Source organism: Hydra viridissima, unplaced genomic scaffold (assembly GCF_058129835.1).
Source record: "Hydra viridissima isolate aposymbiotic clone 2 unplaced genomic scaffold, HvirCarnegie_v1 scaffold_1, whole genome shotgun sequence".
Lineage (NCBI taxonomy): Eukaryota > Metazoa > Cnidaria > Hydrozoa > Anthoathecata > Hydridae > Hydra > Hydra viridissima.
Window position 1 is genome coordinate 10,365,617 of NW_028324300.1, and position 25,098 is coordinate 10,390,714.

The 25,098-nt window shown below is 32.5% G+C and overlaps 2 protein-coding genes across 2 annotated transcripts in view; both read right to left on the minus strand.

Annotated features, from left to right (window-relative positions):
• Nucleotides 1-6,475, minus strand: part of LOC149893291 (uncharacterized) — a 72,399-nt gene extending 65,924 nt beyond the window's left edge. Inside the window, exons 1-2 of the mRNA XM_090099868.1 lie at nucleotides 5,332-6,475; nucleotides 5,202-5,243 (exon numbers count right to left, since the gene is read on the minus strand). The gene's annotated coding sequence lies outside the window, so the exon portion shown is untranslated. The remainder of the gene's footprint in view (nucleotides 1-5,201; nucleotides 5,244-5,331) is intronic.
• Nucleotides 6,476-13,080: 6,605 nt separating this feature from the next.
• Nucleotides 13,081-15,102, minus strand: LOC149893294 (uncharacterized). Its single transcript, XM_090095429.1, has one exon. The coding sequence runs from the start codon at nucleotides 15,100-15,102 to the stop codon at nucleotides 13,081-13,083; it is 2,022 nt and encodes a 673-aa protein (XP_089951555.1).
• Nucleotides 15,103-25,098: the final 9,996 nt, after the last annotated feature.

Below are 25,098 nucleotides of genomic sequence, written 5' to 3' on the forward strand. Positions count from 1 at the left end.
GTCTTTAAAAATTATTTACATTAAGATTTTAATACAAAAGTACTAAGCATGTCGCAAATTAAAACTATATGGAATATTTTAAAAAAAGTGATAAAGAAAATGCGAAGTGCATGCTATGTTCGGCTTTACATTTAATAGTTTTTGCACATCTTCAGATTTACGGTTCTTGTTTTCAAAGAGTGGTTTCCGGCTTCCTACTTCACCTAATACTATAAGATCGATGGTAGTTAAATTCTCAGATTCTGTAAAAGTCAATATAATGAAAAAGTTCACATCACTAAAAAAGCAAAATCAAAAGTTTTCAATAACGTTTGACGAATGGACATCACAAAATAGTCAGAGATACTTAAACTTAAATTTACATATGGAGGCGAAACACTTTAATCTTGGATTGATTCGAATCCATGAATCGTGTAATGCAGAATATTGCGTCAAGTTAGTTGCTATCAACAACTATGTTATGCTCATGGAATACAACTTGCAGTTATTGATATCTTATACAAGAAAAACAGCGGAGAAGTCGAAGAATCGTTTACTACATATGAAAATTGTAAAGAAGAAGATGAATATGGTAAAACTGAGGATGATGAAGTTATAAATAAAGAATATGGTTTGACAATGATTTTGACCGACCATCTGCTGATTGGTATTTGGTATTGTATTGAAAAAGCCTTAATTGATATTGGGTCAGAAATTCGTTTTACCCAAGAAGAGTGGTCCCAAATCAATGACTTAATTATTTGCCTAGCACCACTAAAACTTGGTCTCGAACTTTTATGCAGGAGAGAATCGAACCTTGTCACGGCGGAAACAACTTTTCAATTTATGCTAGATAAATTGCAAAAGCAATCATCACTTTTGAGCATAGATTTAGCCGCGGCACTTCGTGTGAGGTTTACACAACGTCGTAATAAGAATTTAAATGGACTACTAGTTTACTTACAAAATCCGACGAAGAAAATGAACTCAAAGAAAAAGAAGCTGTAGATTTTATTAACAGTTCCCAAATACTTACTCCTACAATTCCATCGCTGAAAAAAGAATTGGAAAATCAAACACAGAAAGACAAGAAAAGCTGGACAGAAAATGTAAAGGAGAGACCAAATTTAGATTCTTTAGACTTTGATAAATTATTGAAGCCGGAAATGTCTGCCTATAAAAGTAATGGAGTAAGAGGCAAGCTTCAAGATATAGCGCATTGTTACTTGATGCCCATACCACCAACAAGCGTAGAGGCCGAGCGAGCTTTTTCAGCAGCTGGTTACATATGCAGTCCTTTGAGGAATAGATTAAGTGATGATACCTTAAGTAGGGTCTGTTTCTTAAGAGCGCATTTCTTACAATCATTTTCTCATTTTGATATTTAAAAAAAAAAATAAAGCTAATAGACGTTCTACGTAAAGCTGAAAGATGTCCTATGTACTTTGGCTTGTCTTTTTGTTCATTAAATGTTAAGAATTATATTGATTTACAAATGAATTGTGTTTTTTGGCTTTATTTACCTTATTTTATCAATTTCATAAGTTGAGTATATTTTTTCTGAAATACTTGAAAGAAAAATACAATTGTCATTTTGCCTTTTATAATGTGCATAAGAAACCTACTAATCCCGCGCGGGATCCCGCGGGATCCGCACAAAAATTAAAAAATTCCGCGCGGATCCCGCGGGATTGAAAAGTGTGCGGGATTGCAATCCCTAGTTTTAAGTTGCTTTTTAAAAATTAAAAATTTAGTGCAGCCATTTTTTTAAACAAAAATCGGTATCTTAATTTCCCTCTTATAAGCTTAAGATATATGGTTGTGAATATAGTAGGCCATGCATGGACCATGGCAACTCAATAAGGTCTTTTGCACGTGACTTGGGAAAGTCTGAGCAAATGATAAAAAAAGCACACTATGAGAAAGGGACAGCTGCTGACGATATTGGCTAAAGATCAAAGAACTCTGTTAAACTGCTGAGCTAGTTGAAGAACCACTTGTAGCTGGCCATATGTTTCTTATCAAATGAATGAATTTCAGCAAGAAAAAAATAACCAGAAAAACAGTTGGCTTGCCATGTACCTCAAAGTTATGTAAACAAAGTTTCCAGCTATTATCCCGGTCTTTGAAGTCATTTCCTGAGAGGGCTTGAGGGTGAGTACAGACAAAATTTCAAGGTCCTAAAGAAACAATTTAGGATACAAAAGGTTGCTACTGAACAAATATATGTTGCAGCAAGACTCAGCAACATGCCAAACACTAAGAAAATCCCAAAAATGGTTGAGTGAGTATTTTTTGTGAACATTCAAGATCTGATGATTAGCCCCCAACTTTTACGCACTGAAATCCTATAGATTATTTTGTGTGGAGCACAATTGAAAGGGAATTTATAAGTCTCCATGCAAAACTAATAAGTATTTGGTTAGTTGGTCAGGATGAAGAACGAATTCAATGCTTTGTCAAAGGAAGGAGTTTTGAAATGCACTTGATTTTATTTAAATTAGGTTAGTATTTTCTAAGAAACTTGCAATTTTTCAAAATTCATTATTTGATAAATAAACACCGCATGCACCCTGAAATTTTTTTAGGAAAATAATTATTTGAAGTTTTAGAATTCTTTTATGATAAAACTAATACCCAGTTCAAAAAAGCTTTGAATTACCAGGGTATTTTACTTGAGTAAGTTACTCGGGTAAGTGTTGGGATTTAGGTACTTTCCATCCGTGTAAAATGCAGTTTTGTAAATAAACGTTTGTCGGAGAAATTCCAAAAAGATTTGCGTTATCCTGATAATTTTTTTGGTTACCCAAGCAGTTTTTGAGATCCATGTAAACTCCATTATTACAAAATCTAATTTAACGAAGATAAACTTCTTATCTGAATAAAATACTTGGTTAAGTTTTTCTGCCAACTGCAAAATTTAGTGCAAACTAGTTTTTTTAAATTTACAATTCATGTCTGTTTTAAATCTTTTGAGATTTATTCACAAATCAAAGGGTTCTATAAATAACCAAAGCATCATTTTTGACTTCATCCAAATCCAATTTTTTTTTTTTTTTTTTTTTTCATTGATGCCTAGATTTTACTAGATGCCTAGATTTTACTATTTTATTACATTGATGCCTAGATTTTACATTGATGCCTAGATTTTATTTCATTGATGCCTAGGTTCACGCTAACTGCCGCATGTACAGCCGGCAACAACATATATTAATACGCCGCTTCACGTTTCACTACGGTATGTCCCATACGCTGATGCGTTCGTTTGTTTACCAATGCACGTGCATGATTAAAGTGCACTAGTCAAATTTTAGATTTGTTGAATTTTTTTTATTCATAAATGTTAAAGGTGTTAAGAAGGTAGGTACTTCTTACAACTGCAATTCATTCTTATTCTCTGTTAGAATTATCTAGATCAAGGAAGAATTGCTGTTAACGACAATTTTTATACAAGTATTCCTTTTGCCCAAAAAATTTTAAAAAGAAAAACTCATTCTGTGGGAACCCTTAGAAAAAACAGAAAGAATTTACCAAAGGATATTGTTACAAAGAAATCAAAATTAGGAGATATAGTAGGAAAATAAAATGAAGATGGAATCGTCATATAAAAATGGGAGGATAAATGAGAAGTGTTGATGTTGTCTACATATCACAGATTGTATAAAGTAAGTACGGGTAAACTGAACAGAAAACGTGAGGATATCAAAAAGCCAAAACGTATTATAGACAATAATGCAGGAAATGCAGGAATCGATCTTTCTTATTAAATGTCTGCATATTCTTCACCTGTGCGAAAATCTCTTAGCTGGTACAACAAAGTTGCAGTTGAATTATTGATGGGAACATTAGTGGTCAATGCATTAATCGTGTATAAAACTATTTACTCAAATTGTAAAATTTCTAATACCAAACATCGGGAGAAGTAAGTGGAATCACTATTAAATATTCCACATGCAACAACCAGAAATTGAAAAGTGAAAGAGTTGCATGAAATTAAAGAAACAGAAGATAAAAGAAAAAGAAATAATAAAATTTGAAAAAGAAGCTCTTATTGCTATAACAAATTGACGGAGGAGCTAGGATGTAAAGAAGCAGCAAAATTGGTCAAACGTGTTACCACTTATTGTAATACATGTCCTGATAAGCCTTTTATTTGTATTGTATGCTTTCCCAGCTATTTTTGAACTTTTTTAGGTATTTGAAATGTTTAGAGATAGTTCTTTGTTAATTTTTGAATAAATAACGTTTAAAATTTGATGAACATTTCATTTGTATTACATATATCTTCCTCACTGTGGCGCCGAATCAAAAATACACAAGTTGTTATATATGCCGAATAGTTTATATAAACTATTCGGCATATATAACAACTTGTCCGCCGGCTCATCATATGGCATCTACGCACTACGTATAATTGTACGCCGGCTATAAAAACTTTTCTAAATCCATTCTTTTAAAAATAGCAGGCGGCAATTAACGTGTTAAGGCAGAAATTTGAAATGCCGAAAGAGCTTTTTTAAATTTGAAGTTTGTTAAATGTTAAATACAAAGTTATATTATATTCAACTGGACTCCTTTTTTTTTTGAGCTTTTTCATGTAATTATTTTGCGACCCGGTTTGAAGATGAACAACAACCTTTCCTCATCACTTATTTCTATACCATGAATACTAAGATAAATATATCTCTTTAGCTTTCCATCTCAGAATACATTCTCACATCCGGGCAGCAAAAAGATTTATTAGAACTAAAAACACCAATTTAGAATATTACCTGGATAAGTTTTCCGGGTAGTTGCTAACATAGAACTGAGTACAAAACTTTGTTTTATCATTTTTAGAAGAATCTGCTTAACCTTTTTATATAAATCCTGACGATTGTGTTGGAAGACCGGTAAATTACGTTCCATTACTTATTGATGTTAGTCCCGATTAAAATCTTTCATCTGATTATGGCTCACAAAAGATATCAATAATCAAAAAATACCATATGAGCTTAACAATTATTTTGTTGATTTACCTTTTTTGTGTTTTTTCTTAGTTTTGCGATTACAAATGCAAGTTGCATTATGCATGATACAATTTAAAAAGTTAAAAAGAATTGCCTTAAGGAACAAGTTTATCATATCCATAACTTGCACTTATTTAGAAACTAATTTCGCCAAATCAAAGTATTAAAAACTTATCTAATTTCAATTTTAAATTTGCAAACTAAAGTTCATACCGATCCCGATAGTTCAACTATTCTTGCTGTCTCACCGTATTTCTGTAAAATATTAAATACATTTTTTTTCTTAAAAGTTATCACTGAAGAACTTAAAAACAAGTTTGAACTTATTAAAAAAGAAAATTACTTCTTTAGAGGTAGGTCTTTTATCTAGGTCATTATCCCAGCCTCAATCAATAAGTTTGAATATTGGATGCTCCTTTGTTTCATTTTTGTATAACTTAGCGGTGTGATCTATATCTGGCCTTTCGCCTTTTTTTGAAGCTTTATTTAATAAACGATCATTCAATGGAGAAATAATACCTTCCCAGGCTGGTTACTTATTATTCATGATGCATAAAGATCTGTTTCAAATGTGTAATTTTTAATCTTTCTACTCATGATTTCAGGAGCAACATAACTCATTGTCATACCTTTGGAATTATAATCTGTAAATATAGATAAAATGCTTTCTCTCATTGTAACCATTTCATCAAAGTCAGCAATTTTCAGTTAAATGTTTTTTAATGTTCTGGTGACTAAAATGTTACTTAGTTTAAAGTCTTTATGAATAATTTCTTGAATATGCAAATAATTTAAACCTTTTGAACATTGGTGTACAAAAATAACTCTTTGTTTTAAATCAAAGATTTTGTTTTCATTAAAATGATCCAGCAACTCCTTAAGGTTATGAACATCATATCCACCAGCATCTAATGAACAGTATTCAAGTATAAAAGCAGAAGGGTTGTTGCAAAATCTGAGAAGTTTAACAATATTCTCATGGTTAAGAGCAGAAAATTTGCTTGCCAACCGTTCTAATTTTTTGGGGTTTAGAATCAATTTCAAGACCATTGCAGCAGCATAAACATTTTCAATCTTTATCTTATATATTTATCCGCATATGATCATCCATCGAATTTTTTCTCGCATGAGGATAGTTGAAGATCATATAACATTGCTTTTTCAATTATATTTTATTGGAAAACTATATGCCCTTTATAAAGTTATCTTCTCTAAAGCAAATTAAAAAGGTATCTTTATCTCAATTACTCAACTCAATTAGCCATTCATAAGAACTTAAATAAAATGGCATAACTTAAAATAAATATTCCCATTCTAAAAAAAAATATTAAAATAACCAAGCAAAAAATGTTACTCGTAAATTGCTCGTCTTTTTTACAATATTGAATAATTGAGTTTTTCATGAAAAGACACGAAAACACAGTTGAAAGCTTTTCTTGACATGAAAGCATTTGTATATTCATTTAAGCTAACAAAAAAAAACATCTTCAGGTATATGAATTAAGAGAATATAAAAACATTTTTACAAACAAAAACTTTTTTTATTAACACAAATTTTAAAAAATTAAGTACAAAAGTATATAGAAGAATTCAGTGTTTAAGTTAAACTTTTTTTCTCCTTGCTTGTACTGTTCGTTTGCAAGTCGAAAGTGAAATGTTTTTTATAATAAAGCTGTGACTAGCTTAAATATTTACACTGCAAAGGTTGCCATTTTAGGAAACAGAAGATAACACTATCATATTGTATTAAATGATAATATTTACGCAAATTAAAATACAAAAGAGTGTTTGATTAAATTTTTTAAAAGGAGCGTTACTTAGAGTGAATTGTTTTTAATTCAAAAGAAAAAGCGAGCTGAATGATAAATAATGTAAATTATATAAATTTTAAGTTACTTAATTTACGTATATGATATAAAGATAAAAAATTATAAAAACCATATCCAATCCAAACAAAAATAGTCGAGTCACATTTATCAATATTTGCTGTTAAAAAAGCTCCAAATATCAGTTACACGCAATAGTAAGAGTTCTTGTTGCATAATATTGCAAGTTACAAGTAAAATCATTATTACAGTTGTCTCAATTTAATTTATACTTTTATATTGCCCCCTCTACATACATACATACATACATACATACATACATACATACATACATACATACATACATACATACATACATACATACATACATACATACATACATACATACATACATACATACATACATACATACATACATACATACATACATACATACATACATACATACATACATACATACATACATACATACATACATACATACATACATACATACATACATACATACATACATACATACATACATACATACATACATACATACATACATACATACATACATACATACATACATACATACATACATACATACATACATACATACATACATACATACATACATACATACATACATACATACATACATACATACATACATACATACATACATACATACATACATACATACATACATACATACATACATACATACATACATACATATATACATACATAAATACATACATACATACATACATACATACATACATACATACATACATACATACATACATACATACATACATACATACATACATACATACATACATACATACATACATACATACATACATACATACATACATACATACATACATACATACATACATACATACATACATACATACATACATACATACATACATACATACATACATACATACATACATACATACATACATACATACATACATACATACATACATACATACATACATACATACATACATCTATACATACATACATACATACATACATACATACATACATACATACATACATACATACATACATACATACATACATACATACATACATACATACATACATACATACATACATACATACATACATACATACATACATACATACATACATACATACATACATACATACATACATACATACATACATACATACATACATACATACATACATACATACATACATACATACATACATACATACATACATACATACATACATACATACATACATACATACATACATATATACATACATAAATACATACATACATACATACATACATACATACATACATACATACATACATACATACATACATACATACATACATACATACATACATACATACATACATACATACATACATACATACATACATACATACATACATACATACATACATACATACATACATACATACATACATACATACATACATACATACATACATACATACATACATACATACATACATACATACATACATACATACATACATACATCTATACATACATACATACATACATACATACATACATACATACATACATACATACATACATACATACATACATACATACATACATACATACATACATACATACATACATACATACATACATACATACATACATACATACATACATACATACATACATACATACATACATACATACATACATACATACATACATACATACATACATACATACATACATACATACATACATACATACATACATACATACATACATACATACATACATACATACATACATACATACATACATACATACATACATACATACAACCTAGCTGACCCAAAAACGCCACTTATATTGGTGATAGCATACAAATCAAAGTACCCTGTGATGCAAATTTTGAATTCATTTTATTTTGTCCGCATAAAGTAACTTCATATGAATGTTCAAATTGAGTAAAGTTTTGATTTCATAGTGCGCCAATAAAAACACCTGTAGAATGAGGAGCACTCTAAATAATTTGATAAAATTTGGTGCAATTGTTGCCTACAATCACACCAAAGTTTGGATAAAATTTCAGTCAGATTTGTCCACGGGTTACGGATATATGCCAGCTTTAGTTTTAGTTTTGTTAGTTTTTTGCTACTTTTACCTCAAAACGTCACCAATTACTGTGATATTCAGTCACTATTTTCAAAATTATGGTTACATGAGTGTTCTACTATGTAATACCAGCAATTTTATTATAAGGACCTGTCTGAGGAAAATCAATCTTTACAGATTTGTGTTTTTTTGAAACAAAATTTGTAAAATTTTATAAAAATAATTGCAGAGGCACAAAAAGAGAAAATCTCTATCAAAAGTTTTCTAAAAGTGTAATAATTTTTGAAGAGAGAAATGTTATGAAGGACAAAACAGTCCTTTGAAGAGCGGTAAAAATTGTTTGTGGGACTGTTTCATCAAATAAGATCTCTTCTAAATTGTCATTAAGTGTGACAAGTATCATTGTTTTAAATAGTTAAAAGTTGTAAATGTTTAAAATTGTAATCGTTAACAAGTGTCATTAATTCTTAACAAGCATCACTAATATAAATAATTATAAGTATCTTAATAATTGTAAGTATGTTAAGTAGATTGTTATTCAATGTAAATTTAGGTTAAATTTTGTAAAAGGCAGAGTTTGCTATAGTAAAGTTAGATTTGAGCCAACTGTACAAGACCAGGATCAATATCAGTGATTCTCGGGTACCACAAGGACTCTGCGAATCGTGCAGAACTACTTTGCGCAGAAAACAAGAGGGGAAAGAAGTTGCACTCCCCCTTTTATTTGATTTCGAGTAAATATAAGTAAGGCTTGAAGCAGGAGGCAGGATGTGTCATTACCTGATCTGCCATATTGGTCGTTCAAAGCTGCAAGAAAAACATCCTCTTGAATAGCAAACCACTATTAAGAAAGAACCAAGTGTGCGCTGCAGCATATGCCTCAGCCCTTTAGGAAAAGGTTTGGTACACTAACGCTCTCAAATAAAGCACAGGGAAAACCTTCAATCTTTAGCAGCAAAAGATGCCAAAGCAGCCGAACAAAGTGCATCTCGAGTTATTTCAAATTAGGAATTATCCTCGGAAGGAACTATTTGACTTGCTAAAGCATCCAGCGAGCTTCCACTTACAATAACCCCCGGTAATATTTGTACTTAATAAGTACAAACTTATAAGTACTGCTTATATAAAATTATATAAGTACTACTTATATAATTTTTACATGCATATATTGAAAGAAATTCTTGACTATTATAAAATGAGATTAGATAGATTTCAGGAAATGTATTTTTGGCAAGTTTCTTATCTCATTAAAAATAAATAATTTAAAAGCTTTACCAAACTTTCTAAACAAAGTTTATTATAAACATAAAATATGCATGTTTTGGTTTCAGGTCGAAGTAGTGCCCTGTCATTATCAAGCGCTCCAATATTGACCACTCCAGCTCTTGTAAATGTACAATTAAATACGGTCCTGTCAAACAGCAATGACTTAAAAATCACCGACGGAAAAGGAGATTCTGGTACAGTTCTGGTTGTTGCTCACTGCAATGATTAATTAAGTTTTGTGAATCATGTTATTAAATCTCTCAAAATTTTTGGTGGCTATTTTTTTAAGCTCGGAATTGATGATGGCAATGGTTTTCTCAAGTTTTTTCTAAGCATTGTTGATACTGCGTTCAGGGATGAAACCAGCTCGCCGCCACAAAAACAGCCTCTCACTCAAAGGACTGGTAAATACAATATAGTCAAGAGACAAATTCTTGTGGCGGTATCAGAAGATTTGCAAGAAACCCACTCCAATATTGAACAAATCTGATCCCTAATTAAAGCAAATGAGCTTAAACTAATTTTAGCTTGTGATATGAAAGTTGCAGATATGATTTATGGTCTTCAAACCCATTTAAGTATGCAGCCTTGCACATAATGTGACGTCAAATCAAAGTGTTTTGCCGAATCTAGAAATTTGAGAACACTGGGCTCAATCAAATCGAGCCTTGAGTCTTTTCAGTAATCTGGCGGGGATTTTGCTTATGCAAAGCTGTTCGGCAATGTCATTTGAAAGCCAATCATCAGCGGGCCTGACAATGTTCTGATTGTGGAAATCATCTCACCGATGGAATGGCATCTCCTCATAGGAGTTGTCAATCATCTTTTCAAGATTCTTAAAACTGCTTGGACAAAAGCTGTTAAGTAGCCAGCTGCTCTCCACATACAACTTAGCCCATATCATGTTGGCCAGTTTGACGGAAACCAATGCAGAAACCTTCTTGAAAATGTTAATGTGCTGCAGCAACTTGCTGATACAAACATGGTTCTCAATATTTTTCACATAATTGAAGAATTTAAATGTTTCAATTTAGTTGTCAAAACTTGCTTTGGATTCATCCTACAGCCGGACTTCGCTGAAAGAATTGAAAATTTTAAAAGGTGTTACTTAATAATAATTGGTGCAAGCGTAACACCTAAAATTCACACCGTCTTCTACCACATCAAGGGTTTTATTAGCCATAAAGGATCCCTCTTGGGGCCCTATAGTGAACAAACTGTTGAAACCTCTCATCAAGATTTTTATCAACATTGGTCAAGGTATAAGCTAAACAAGCATCATCCGTAGTACAAAGAGAGATTGTTGTGCTGCATAACTGATCTAAACAGTAAGCATCTTTAAAGAGCAGCTAGCATGAGCAGCTAGCATGATTTGAGTTATAGCCTACTGTTTATAATGAACACTTTAACCAGCTTTATCCTTAAATGCTGTTAATTTAAAAATTATGAACTTTGATATTACATTTAAATTAGTATTCTAGAGTATTTGTACTAAAAGAGTATATTGAGCTATTTATCGATGAACCTTTTGTGGAGAAAATCAAAAAACGTTTCTTAAATTGTTATCAGATGCTATTTAATGGTATATAATGTTAAAAAAAAGGGTTTTAATAGTTATTTGATCACTTAATTTTGAAAGTAAATCTCTTTAAAAAGGTTTCAAGAGTCAATAAAAATATGTTAACAGAAGCGTATTTTTTTTTTTTTTTTTTTTTTTACAAACTGGTAGTGTAGTTTCGCATAAAAAAGATCGTTTTTTAGTTGTGCGTAAACGCCGATGTATCTTTGTAAAATTTAACACAATTTATATACAAGTTAATTCCCTAGGTATTCACACATATCTTTTCACACATACAATTATTTACAAGTAATGCTATAAGGCATTCACACATCTTTTCTTACATACAATTACTTACAAGTAACGCTATAATGACATATCTTTTACGCACACAATTATTCACAAGTAACGCTATAATTACATATCTTTTACGCACACAATTATTCACAAGTAACGCTATAATTACACTCCCCCTTGGTCATAACGATCACCTCACCTCACGGACTATATCGCTCAGGTGCCATCCTTTTTCGGGTGCTTCTTCGCAACATTGGCGTCTGGTTTGTCTCGTCTTCAGGTAACACAACGCACAGTTCTTCATCATCTTCTAGATCCTCATTCGACTTGTTATCAACTCTGACGGGTCTTAGGTCGCGTATGTGCCGGGATACTTTGTCCACTTCTACCGTTTGCTCCGAAATGATTCCTGTAATTCTCCCAATTTTGTATTGAGAGTCACATCGGTTGTCCGGGGGCTTTACCCATACTTCATCGCCGAGTTTAAACTTGTTGGTGATCTTCTCATGAGGTTCATATGCGTTTTTATCGTCGTCAATTCCTCTAACTCTAATTTCGTAATGGTATAATTTATTTGCGGGTGCTGTAGATGACTTACAACAGTCTTTTGGACTGACGTTATACCAATAAACTGCCTCGGGTATGCTGCACGGAACTCTCTTCGCCGTTCTTTTCACTGTTCGATGGCACCGTTCTGCAATTCCATTCCCTGAAGGAACGTAAGCGCACCTGAAGCGAAGTTTAACGTTCCATTTGTTCATAAATTGCGAAAATAATGTGCTTCGAAATGCTGTATCATTATCCGTCAGAATTTCGTTTGGACCGCCTCGTTCAAGAAAGATTTCGTTTAATTCCTGAATGACACATGCACTAGTTTGGTCTTTAAGATGGCGCCATATTGTATATCGTGAAGGCCCACAGTCAATCAGGGTAAGAAAATGTTGCCCCTCATAATGAGTTATATCCATACCAAGCCTTTGCCACGTCCCTTTTACTTCGATCTTCCCTTTCGGCTACTTTATTGGACTTGGATCAATTGATTGACAGGCTACACATTTTTCAACCACTTGCCTGACTTCTTCCCTGCTTACTGATGGGTCAATTCTACGAACAAAATACAATGTTCTCTTCACACCATAATGTCCCGTGGACTTATGAACATGGTTTATTTCTTTGGGAGATAGAGAAGCACTAATCGTTCCACCTGCAGCAAGTTCAGTGGGCTTATCGATCATTTTCAACCAACTTCCAGGCACTCGAGTAAGTACATCGGCTAAGTTAGACTTCGAGGGCACTAGTTTAATATCCACTCTGAGTTTGTATTCCTCCACAATATTCGTAATGGTCTGAAGCCGTCTTCTAATCAGCATTTCGTTTGAAGCCTTTGTCTTCAATCTAGATTTTCCAGTCAGTGCATCGGTGACCCAATGTAATACTGCTTTCGAATCAATGCAAATATGCAAGACATTCATCTTCCAATTGAGACCCATGTTTAGTCCTTTGATTACTGCATCGAGTTCAGACATGTTTATATGTGTTGTATCATCTTTTCTTAACCAACAAGCGTCTTCGATTATATTGCCATCAACTTCGATACTCACACCTAGCGCTAGTGAACTAGCATCCACCCACACTGTTGCCTCGTTGCCATAAACATTCCAAACTCCTTTGGCAGGATCGTTGTTACGTGTTCTTTTTACCATATCGTTCACCATTTTTTCAACAAAATCGCATTGTATCTTCTCATCCCATGTTTTCGTTAGGGCGTTTGCCGTCCTTTTAACAAATGACGAAGCTACACGCAACCAACCACAAACTGGAAGATTCCCTGTCATTTTTCCACATAAAGAGAAGATTTTTCGCCTCGTTAGAGAACTTGGAATTTCACCAAAATCGTTGTCTCTCTTCCAAAATAACTTCTTATTTTCAATTCCAACTTGTAATCCTAGAACTCTCGCCCCTTCGGACACACGAACCGCCGGCTTACAATGTAGTCCATACATATCCAAATGATCAAGTACACTGCGAACTGATACGATATCTTCATTTACAAGAATATCATCAATGTATGATGATGTTCCCTTACAGATCTTTTCGTCTTGCGATAGAACTTTGTCCAAAACTGCTTTCATTATGACGGGCGCAATCTTCAGGCCAAATCCCAAACGTGTTAAACAAAACCTCTGTCCACGGAACACAACAGTTTGGTAAGCCCAGAGTTCCTCGCTGATTTTGAGTTGCATGTAGGCCGATGATAAATCAATAATTGAAATATTTTCTCCAAGCCGTCTCCAGTCTCGAAGTTTGTCAGCACATGCATCCGTGTTCGCCGTAAATGGTTCAATAAACGTGTTCAGCTCCCTGAAGTCTAACACTGGTCGCACTTTCCCTTTGTTTTGCTGCACCACTGCCATAAGTGGAACCAAACCTTTTAATGGACCGTGTTTTTTCACTTCGTACTTTTGCAGCCATTTTTTCTCTATCCACCCTTCAATTTCTTTTTCGTAATCGTGTTTTATGCCGATGGGGATGGTATATTCAGCAATTCTATTCACCAGATTTTCAGGTTTGGTATTCCATTTCCACGCAATTATCCATTCTCTATTTTTCTTTTCAAATGAAGCTGTGAAATCCTGAGCCGTTATATTCATATCATGAACATCTATTGACAAATCGCTTTTTAAACCAAGTAAACATGCTTCTTTTTTCATAAAACAAACATCCCGCGTTGCAGAAATTGATACTCCACCAAGTGCCACTATTCCATTCATACCAATTATGAAACAAAAACCCAGTGGTTTGAAATTGACCACAAGTGCTTCCACACACACTGTATTTCCATTTGGCGCGGTGATTCGAGTTTGGCTAACACCTTCGCACTGCTGTTGTTGTCCATTTACAGTTACCACGCTAACTTCTTTCTTCGTTATTTTTGTCGCACATTTTTTATAGATGATGCTGCAGGTACACCCTGAGTCAATTAGCACATCCTGAAATACACCGTTAATATCCAAGAGCATGGTAGGTAACGCCATTATTGATTGTTTAGGGAGAGAACTGGCGCAGAAGTCTTCTCCCTCACTCCGTTTTTTGGACACATTCTTGATATGTGTCCATACTCTTGACACGAGTAACACAGCACATCGCTTGACTCCCGTGTTCTACTTGACTTGTTTCGATAATTATGTCTTCTTAAATGACAATCTCTCGCAAAGTGATTGGGAAGTTTGCATTCATAGCACACTGATTGTGTTTTATCTTCTAGCAACCTCGGATCACTACTTTTCATTGCAGCTACAGCAAATTTTTCCACCATCCCGTTGTTCAGTTCCTCGATCATCAGAGTCCTTGCTCGCGCAAGTATTTGAACAGTTGTAAGATCATCCATAGGAGAACTCGATCTCAGCATTCGTCGAACTTCCTCGGGGAGCCCAGCAACAAAGGCACACGCGATCGCTTTGTCTGGTAGCCCACCAATTAGGGTAGACAATCTTCGTAGTTCTGCCAAATAAACATCAACTGCTTCTCCATATTTCAGCTTTCTCGTGACAAACTGCTCGTAGGCTGTGAATCCATCAACGGCAAAAGCTTCAAGCAAACCCTCCTTTATTCTCTTAAAATTTTCTTTATCAGTCTCTGTTAACTGTTGATACACTACGAATGCACCATCAGTGAGACGGAGAGGAACCACACGTGCCAGATCGGTTACACCAATTACTTTACATACCAATTCAACCTTTTCCAGCCACTCCGCAACTGACTGTTGATCGTTTCCACTAAACTCTGGAATTAACTTTAAATCAAGTTTAGTCGCCATTTCGCCGAAATAGCTTGTAGTTTCGCATAAAAAAGATCGTTGTTTAGTTGTGCGTAAACGCCGATGTATCTTTGTAAAATTCAACACAATTTATATACAAGTTAATTCCCTAGGTATTCACACATATCTTTTCACACATACAATTATTTACAAGTAGGCATTCCCTAGGCATTCACACATATCTTTTCACAAATACAATTATTTACAAGTAATGCTATAAGGCATTCACACATCTTTTCACACATACAATTATTTACAAGTAACGCTATAATGACATATCTTTTACGCACACAATTATTCACAAGTAACGCTATAATTACATATCTTTTACGCACACAATTATTCAAAAGTAACGCTATAATTATAGGTAGGCTTTAGACTAGGTTTTACACTTTTTTATAGTGTTTTATTTGCACTTTGGCAGTAGTTTGTACCTTAGGAAATGCCGAGATTATCACGCTATGCATAAGCTAAGCCACGCTTTAATTAGCAAGCCAACATTTTGGTCTATAAAATAAAAACGGTACATGTAGCAACTAAACAATTAAAACAAAGATTGTTGGTATTACATAGTAGAACACTCATATAACCAGAATTTTGAAAATAGTGACGGAATATCACAGTAATCGGTAACGTTTTGAGGTATAAGTAGCAAAAAACTAACAAAATTTAAACTAAAGCTGCCATAAATCCGTAACCCGTTAACCAAATCAACTGAAATTTTATCAAAACAATTCAGATTTTTGTAGAACTCGTCTCATTTAGATCAATATCTTTTGGAACTAATGTAAAATCTAAAAAGAACAAAAAACATTTTTTTTTAAAAAAAAAATTATTTTTGAAAATGGAAAGATTTGAAACTTGCACTATTTTGAAGAATAAGTTATCAATTGGAGCCGCATGGCAGACTGCGTGAAATATTTTTAGTGTATTTAGTTGTTGTGCTACTACGCTACAGACGAAATAATCAAATCGGTTTGGCCAATTTTTTACGATCAACATCGGTGAAGCCACGTGGTCGCTTTGAATAAAAAAAATTAACTAAAATATACCGTTGAGTCTGAACCTTCTCCATGTACCAATCAGTTATCGTTTGAGCTTAGCATTACCAATTAAAAGATATTAAACTATTTAGCTCAAATAGTCAAATAAATAAAATTTCAGTTTTAGTCAATTATATAAAATATATCGTTGACGCGCAATACTTTCACTTAAAATTTTTATTACAATCTTCATCAAAATGATCTTTAGCAAAACATTCTTTGACTAACATACTAGTTTTTGTTGTCCATTAGCAGTCACAGCCCTTATGAACCCGTCTCTTATCTAAAACCTGTTCACTACTATTAAAGCCCTTGTGAACTCTTTTACAATTCTTTCAATAGATTGACCATGAGCAGAGAATTCAGTCCAATCATTGAGTTATCAAGAATCTGTATAGTCTTACTTCTTAGAGCACAAATAAATAAATTCACTTATCTCAACATTTTTCCAATTACTTTGATCAAATAGATTCCGAGCTGCAGGACATTTTTCTTGGTATATATTGGTATTTCTGAAGTCCGTATATTCTCATCGAGAACTTTCTGCACTACAAATCTTCATTCCTATTTATCTGAACTACGAAGCATTGTCTGAAAAATGCTTTCAATGTGTTGGTTTCAGGTAGTAAAGTAGGCATACACCCACTCAATATCTTATCTCACAGTCTCTTATCAGGGCTTGCAGTTTAAGTGGTGGGCTCTGAATACTGCGTATATTTATTACTATTAGATGTAAGTTTTACATTTTTATAAAAATATACGAATAAGTTTGTATTTTTATTCTAAACAAAGAATATTACCTAAATTTCAAACCACATGACAGAATAAACTCCCATGGTGAACTCTATTAACGACTTCAAGTTTTTGAGATCCACTCACTCGAAGAGATAACAATGGCGAATTTAACTTCCAAGACGAATGTAGACCGACTTCTAACTTCTGGTGTAACACTGATAATTATTCGTGTGTTTTTGGTATCCATGAGAAAAAGTATGAACGAAATTTGCTATTCTTGAAACAGAGTTAGTGATTGGTGCTATATTTGAGGCAACAAGTGGTTCTCTTACCTTTATTGCCAGTAATTCTCAACAAAAGGTATATTACCATATAATTTGTAGAAAATTTTTTTCCACAAATGCTTTTTTTTTCTTGAGTTATTTACATTTCTGTTTTAAAAGGGTTTGTTATCAGATTTTTATCTATTTTTGGGTATGACAATGTTTATGAGGGGAAATGGCAGACTGTCTGTACAGATTTGTCGTACAGATTGCCTAGCAGATTTGTCGTACAGATTGTCTAGCAGATTTGTCTACAGATTTGTCGTACAGATTGCTTGTAGATGCTTCTTGGTGCAACAGATCAGAGCAGCCACTAGAGTATCAATAAGGCTATTGACATTCCGAACGGTATATCAAGCAGCAATTTTTAAGTCAATTTTCAAAGAGGGTATTATGATGAAGGAAGGATTATTGAAAATTTACAGATGGAACGTTGATCTCTGAATTTTGACGTACTGAGGAAAATGAATATCAGGTTATGGTATATAAAAATGAAAAAAACAAAACAAAGTTGGGTACAATACATTTGAAGATAAGTGCAGCAGGATTTTACATTGTTCATAGTAAATACAATTTATGGAATCCAATAAAGATGATCATTCTCCTTATGGTGATAGAAAAAGAATTTGATATTGACACACCGTTTCTAAGAACTAAATTTTTTAAAGTTAAAATCACCCCAACAAACGTTCGGAGAGACCTTTTTTATCAGACTTAAATGGGCTTTTTATTTGCAATTATTTGTTTTAGTACGCGTAGAACGTGGTTGATTTGGCGCACTTTACGAAGTCCTCATTGAACCATTTATGTCATTGAAAAACTTTGATGGTATCACCTTTTTGAAGATTATCAACTCACAAAGTGCTTAGATTTATAAGCACTTTGTGAGTCGATAATCTTCATCTTCTAATTACAAACAAAACAAGTGTTTGTTAAAGTCAATAATAAACTTTTGTACCAGGAAAAAAAAAGAAATCTTGTTTTTAAAAAAAACTCGCATGGTAGCTCACAAATTATGCCAGATTAACTTTAAAAAAAAAAGAAAAACATCATTCTTTTTGCTACACCTCTTTCAATTGCAATAACGTATTCAACATTATTTGGATCTAAGCATGAGTGAGGTTTTTTTACAAAATGACTCTACTTTTACTGATTTCAAAAATGATGCATCGAGTTATGCTATGCAACATTTGCTTACGGACAATTCTCTAATTAATTATAGCAGCAACTACTTTCGCAAAAATGAATTAATACAATTATGATAATTTTTGAAGGTGAGTAACAGAATCTATGGAACAAAAGTCCACCGTACGAGGGTTTTATCACGACACTAAGTGCTGAGGTTGTTTGAATTCTGGATCATTTTTTACTATTACTTTTTAATTTTCACCAGAATAAGCTGGTCCTTAATATGCTAGGTTTCAAATAAGTTATATAATGCCACTCCAAGTGTACAGTTGTTAATTTAGTGGGTATGCTAGCCCTGGTCCAGAACTAAACTAGGGTTGTCTCACCGGTACTGGACTTGTGTTACTAATGATAATTGCTATCTAGAATAATAACTATTAATTTGCTTTCACTACATACCTCTTCAAACCCTAGCAACAATTGAGTTTGGCTCCATTTCATTGAACCAAATAAGGCTTATACTTAACAAATAAAGTGTACTGCAACCAATTCAAAGAGAATCTTTGTGACGTAATAAGATTATGGAAAATATTTGAGATACTTGATTTTTTGAATTACTTTTTACATCTCATCTCTTGTATTTGTTCCTATCTAAATATGGCGCTAATAGAGGCTTTCAGTTATTTGCAGAAACAAGGAATTATCTGTCATTAAATAATCTCTAAGGCAGTAATGAACATTGATAAACATCAATAAAGAGAATCTAATCATGCTCATTGATTGCCCAAATTAAATTCGAAAGCGTCTTATTATTAAGAAACTTATTATAGATGTAATAAGAATAAATTTAATTTCTTAATTCTACTTGTATTATGAATTACTTGGCTTTCCGCTTAGAATCTTAAACTTTCCTTTTAGAAGAAAATTAATTGAAAGTATTGAAACTTTTTGAGAATGCATTATTTACGTAAGTTTAACGGGTTATATGCTTTGCAACAAAACTAAAGGGTTTCTCATTTAGGTATGAAACCACGTTAATTGGATGTTATGTGTTTCTTTATCATTCTATAAGAGATGTTATATGAACTATGTAACAATATCATGTGTCTTTTGGTTGAAAATGAAGTTTCTTATTTTCTTATGGCTAAAGTATACAAAGAAGTGGCCATTTTTCAAAACTCTCTTTCGTTGTGTATTTAGTGCAACACATTTTGATATTTAAGTTTTCCATAATATTCGTGATTCATTTACAGTGTTGAGGAAACATTTAGAAAGTTTTGAAAGTGTGGGAGAAAAGTATTAAGACAGTTTTAGAGTTTAAATAGAATACTTTAAGCCATTGTTGCTACTTTTAAAAGTAGTGATGTTTTAAGTCATCATTTCAATGATGCTAAAGCTTGCACCTAGCATAAACATCACACTATGTTGCAGCATAAAATATCAAGAGAGGAGTTAAAAATTTCTCTGTAAAACCATCTCTCTAGATATGCAAGGGTTACACAGCTTATTTCAATTAGCCACTCCTGGGGTAAAAATGTGCTCTAGGCACCTCAGAGATTACTTGAAAATGTAATTATTTGATGTCATTATGATGGGGTAAATCAAAATAAGAACTTCTTAAACAATTTATAACAACCTTGCTAGTTAAAACGCGTGATTTTTAAACCATTCAAGATGATTTAACAATTAGCTTACAGCATGTCATTACAAGGGTCAAAAAAGTCTTAACCCTTTCCGACGGGGCATATATATCCCGGTTCATTTAAGACTATATAGAGGTTCAGCTTTTGTTTATATCCGTATAAAAATTAATCAAAACATTTGTCTCATTCGCGGGTTTTTTGAGTTTAATTCTTTAATTCATAAAGCAACGACAATCAAAATATTTTGCTACATTATAATATCTAGTTCTGCAAAGAAACATGCGACACCTTTGAAACTTTTTTTATATATTATTTAATCTTAGTAGAATTAAAATAATGTACACTTTATATCGGCATTATCATTGTTGTATTCTTTATTTTGGTAATTAGTTGTGGGACAAATATGTCCCGTCAGGCTTTTTGAAGTTTTTTTTGTATGAAATGTTGCAATCTTTTAGTAAAAAAGTAAAAAATGAGCCAGAAAAAGATATTACTCTGCTGCTGAAGTTGCGAATGTTATCTTAGAAGATATTCCAATAGAAAATTACTGTAATCTGGAATCATCTGATACAGAGGATGAAGATTTTGCATTAGTAGACCAAAGTCAACCTGACAGAGAACTATTTTTTATTCAAATTCAAACAATGGAAATAATAATATAGCATTACCAGATAATTCTGGTAGTTCATTCGATCTTGTATCTAACAAAGAAAATATTGTTGAGGATCAAGATAGAAAGTGGAAGAAAAAAGAAAATTGGAGGATCTCACTTGACTTTCATGAACCTCAAGAAAGGTACTTTACAGATTCCTGTTCGGCATAAAATTTCAATAGTTAGAACTTGTTGAATATACTCTATATTTTAAATAAATTAATGATTAGTAATGATAAGTAAAAATAACTTTGAATCATTTCTTCATGTACAGGTCCTGTAAATGATCATTTTGATGAATGCAAAAACCCAGTAGATTATTTTTTGAAATACTTTGACAATGAAATAATGGAATCTTTTACTTATCAGGGTAACTTGTATATACATCAGTCACAGAAAAAAGTTCCAATGCAAATAAAAAACGATTTGTATGCTTTCATCGGAATCAATATGGTAATGGGATATCATAAGCTTCCTTCCTTGGAGAAACTAATGGAGTAATGAAACCGATTTGACTATGCCATTTGTTTCAGATATCATTCCACGAAATAGGTTTATTCAAATACTTTTAAATATACATTTAAACAAAATTGCAATACCAGCTGACAATACAGATAAATTAGATAAGTTACGCCCATTGATGGACAGTTTGAATAACAATTTTACCAATTATACAATGTTTCGCGTTATCTTGATGAGAGCATGATACTTTTTAAGGGTAGTAGCTTTTTAAAACAATATAACCCTAAGAAACCAATTAAAGGGCGATACAAGGTTTGGTCGATGGCTGATATGGATAGATATACTTTTAAGTTTGAAATATATACGGGAAAGAACAATAAATTTACTGATCATACAATGCCAAAGTATTTTGGATTAGGTGATAATGTTGTTAGCAAATGACAAAATCTTTACAAGGAAAACATCATGAAGTTTATATTGTCAACTACTTCACTTCTGTTCCTCTCGTGGAGTATTTATTCTCACATATTATTATGTGTTGTGGAACTTTGCGTATCGATAGAAAGTATCTGCCTAGTATCTGGTAGTATTGTGATGATCTCATGTCCTCAGGCTTTAAAAGACTATAACACTTATATGGGGGAAAGGGTTGGGGGGGGGGGGGTTGTGTCGAAAAGCCTATTATGCTTTGTTCTCTTTATGGCACATCCAGGAAATCTCTACAGTGGTGGCACCGCGTTCTTTTTGGTCTAATTGTTAGGACTGTTTGAAATGGTTATGTTGTCTACAAGAAATTGAAAAATAGTTTCTCAATTTTTGAAGATTAATGGCACAATCATTGGTAACAATAGGGAAACCACCTAAAATTAGGCGACCAATTTCATCAAGTCGATTGTGCGAGTTGTTACAAAAGAAGAAATTCAAATTTTTCTATTCCAGTATCAGTTCGGCAGGAAATTTTTGGCTTGCATTGGCTAGAGGATAGTTCAAGCCGAGGAAAGTGCGAAGTATGCTGCAAAAATAAAATTGAAGCACAACCTTTCATCAAGTGCAGCACATGCAAAGTTCATTTATGCATAAATATTAAAAGAAATTGTTTTAGAGAGTATCATAGGTAATATACAAAGTTATTTGTTTTATATAGAAATATTTTTTTTATAACAATTTAACCGGGCTAAGGAACTCTACATGCCCCTAAAATAGTTTTCACCAAAAAAGCACCCATTTAATATCATCCTTCCACTCAACACCACCACTCACCTAATCTTACTTAGCCATCCAGTTCTAGGCCTTTAAAGCTAATTTCAAGAGACCCTAAATTTCTTACCGCGAACTTGCTGAAGGCTTCACAAATACGCCTGGTATCGTTAGTGTTAGTAGATGGACTGTACAAAGATGCCTAAATAAGAAAGGCTTAGATTGCAATGTCGCTGCTTGAAAACTGCTATTGCGTGTCTCAGATAGCCTAAAAAGATTAAAGTGGTGTAGAGAAAGACTTCATTGGTCTGTAGAAGACTAAGCCAAAGCCATTTTCACCAACAAAATCCAATTTTGACGTGATAAATCGCAAGTCAAGATCAATCATCAAGAGGCTGGCTGGTGAAAAGTTCAAGGAGCGTTTTTGTGTACTAAGGATGCATGGCGGAGGATGATCAGTTGGAATATGGGGATGTTACTCCCATAAAGGCACACGGTCATACAACATTTACAACGGCAGAATTAATCAGTACAACTGCAAAGAGACCCTCAAAAGTAAACTTTTGCTTACATCCAGAGCTGTTAACAAAAGTTTATGGAAGACGGCAACAATGGATTTTTCAGCATGATGGCGCAACGGCTCATACTGCAATCTCGGTTAAAGAGTCCCTTGATCGGAAAAACATTACGGTCATGACTTGGCCAGCTCGTTCTCCAGATCTCAAACCCATCGAGAATATTTGGGCTTGGATAGGCAAGAGATTGGTCAAAGAGAGCATAGCCAGTGTTGCGCAATTATAGCAGGCCTTAGAAAAGCTTTGGAAAGAATTTCCAAGAGAATTATGCATTTGACTAGTTGAATCTATGCCTAGACGTGTTCGTGCATGTGTGAAAGCTCGTGGTGCGCATACAAAATACCAAATACACCCTGACTCTATATTTTTGTTCTGATTTTTTGTTTGTTTTTTTAACAGTTTTGTATATTTATCATAAAGTCTTAAATTTTAATAAAAATCTTAATTTTTTTTTTTTTTGAAAATTTTTTTTTCTTATTTTGTTTATAAAACCACTGTTAATAAAGTTGAAAACAATTTAGATTATTAACCTTTTTGTTTGCTTTAAAAAAAACATAAAAAAAAAATTTTAAAAAAACATAAAAAAAAACCATATTAAAATCAACTGACTATATTTATGCAACCTAATGCATATATATATAAATACATATATATATATATATATATATATATATATATATATATATATATATATATATATATATACACACACACACACACACATATAAACATATTTTACTTCCATTTTCCCCGTCAGAACATATCTGTACCAGTACAGTTTACATGGCAACTTAAACCAGGGCCAAGGAAAAATTTACAATTTTATGCTAACAGTGCTTAAGTTATAAAAAAACTTAAGAAGATTTTTTAAATCCAGGTAATTGTCATACCTTGGGTCTGACAGGGTTAAGTTATCCAACGAATTAAAAAATCAATATCTTATCCAAAATTTTTATTAATTTGCAAAATGCAAAGTATTTTTGAAACTCTTTTCGAAATTCTGTTTTTTCTTTCGATATTAATTGTACATTTCGAAATTTTTTTTTTTTTCGAAAATAATTTCACATTTCGAAATGCAAGTGCTCATGATATCCTCATATTTGGTTGAGAGCAAGATGCATGCAACTTTTAAAACTTGTCTCCGGGTTCTTTCTTTTTATTAACATAATCTAGAAGTTCTTTAAGTTTGTGACCTGACCTGATACTCCTAAATGATCTATTTTATTAAAATGCACTCAATGAGGTAACAATATACACAGTATTCTAATGCTATAAATGGAGATACAGGAAATAACTTTGTTATTTTTTTCCCAGGGAAAAAGAATTGTCTACGATTAAAATTTTTCATTATTCTAATTACGAAAAATCGATAAAGTAAGAACTTTTACTACGTTATAACAATTAATTTCTAACATACATTTAAACTTAGATTTATATTCGAAAAAAAAAAGGCTTA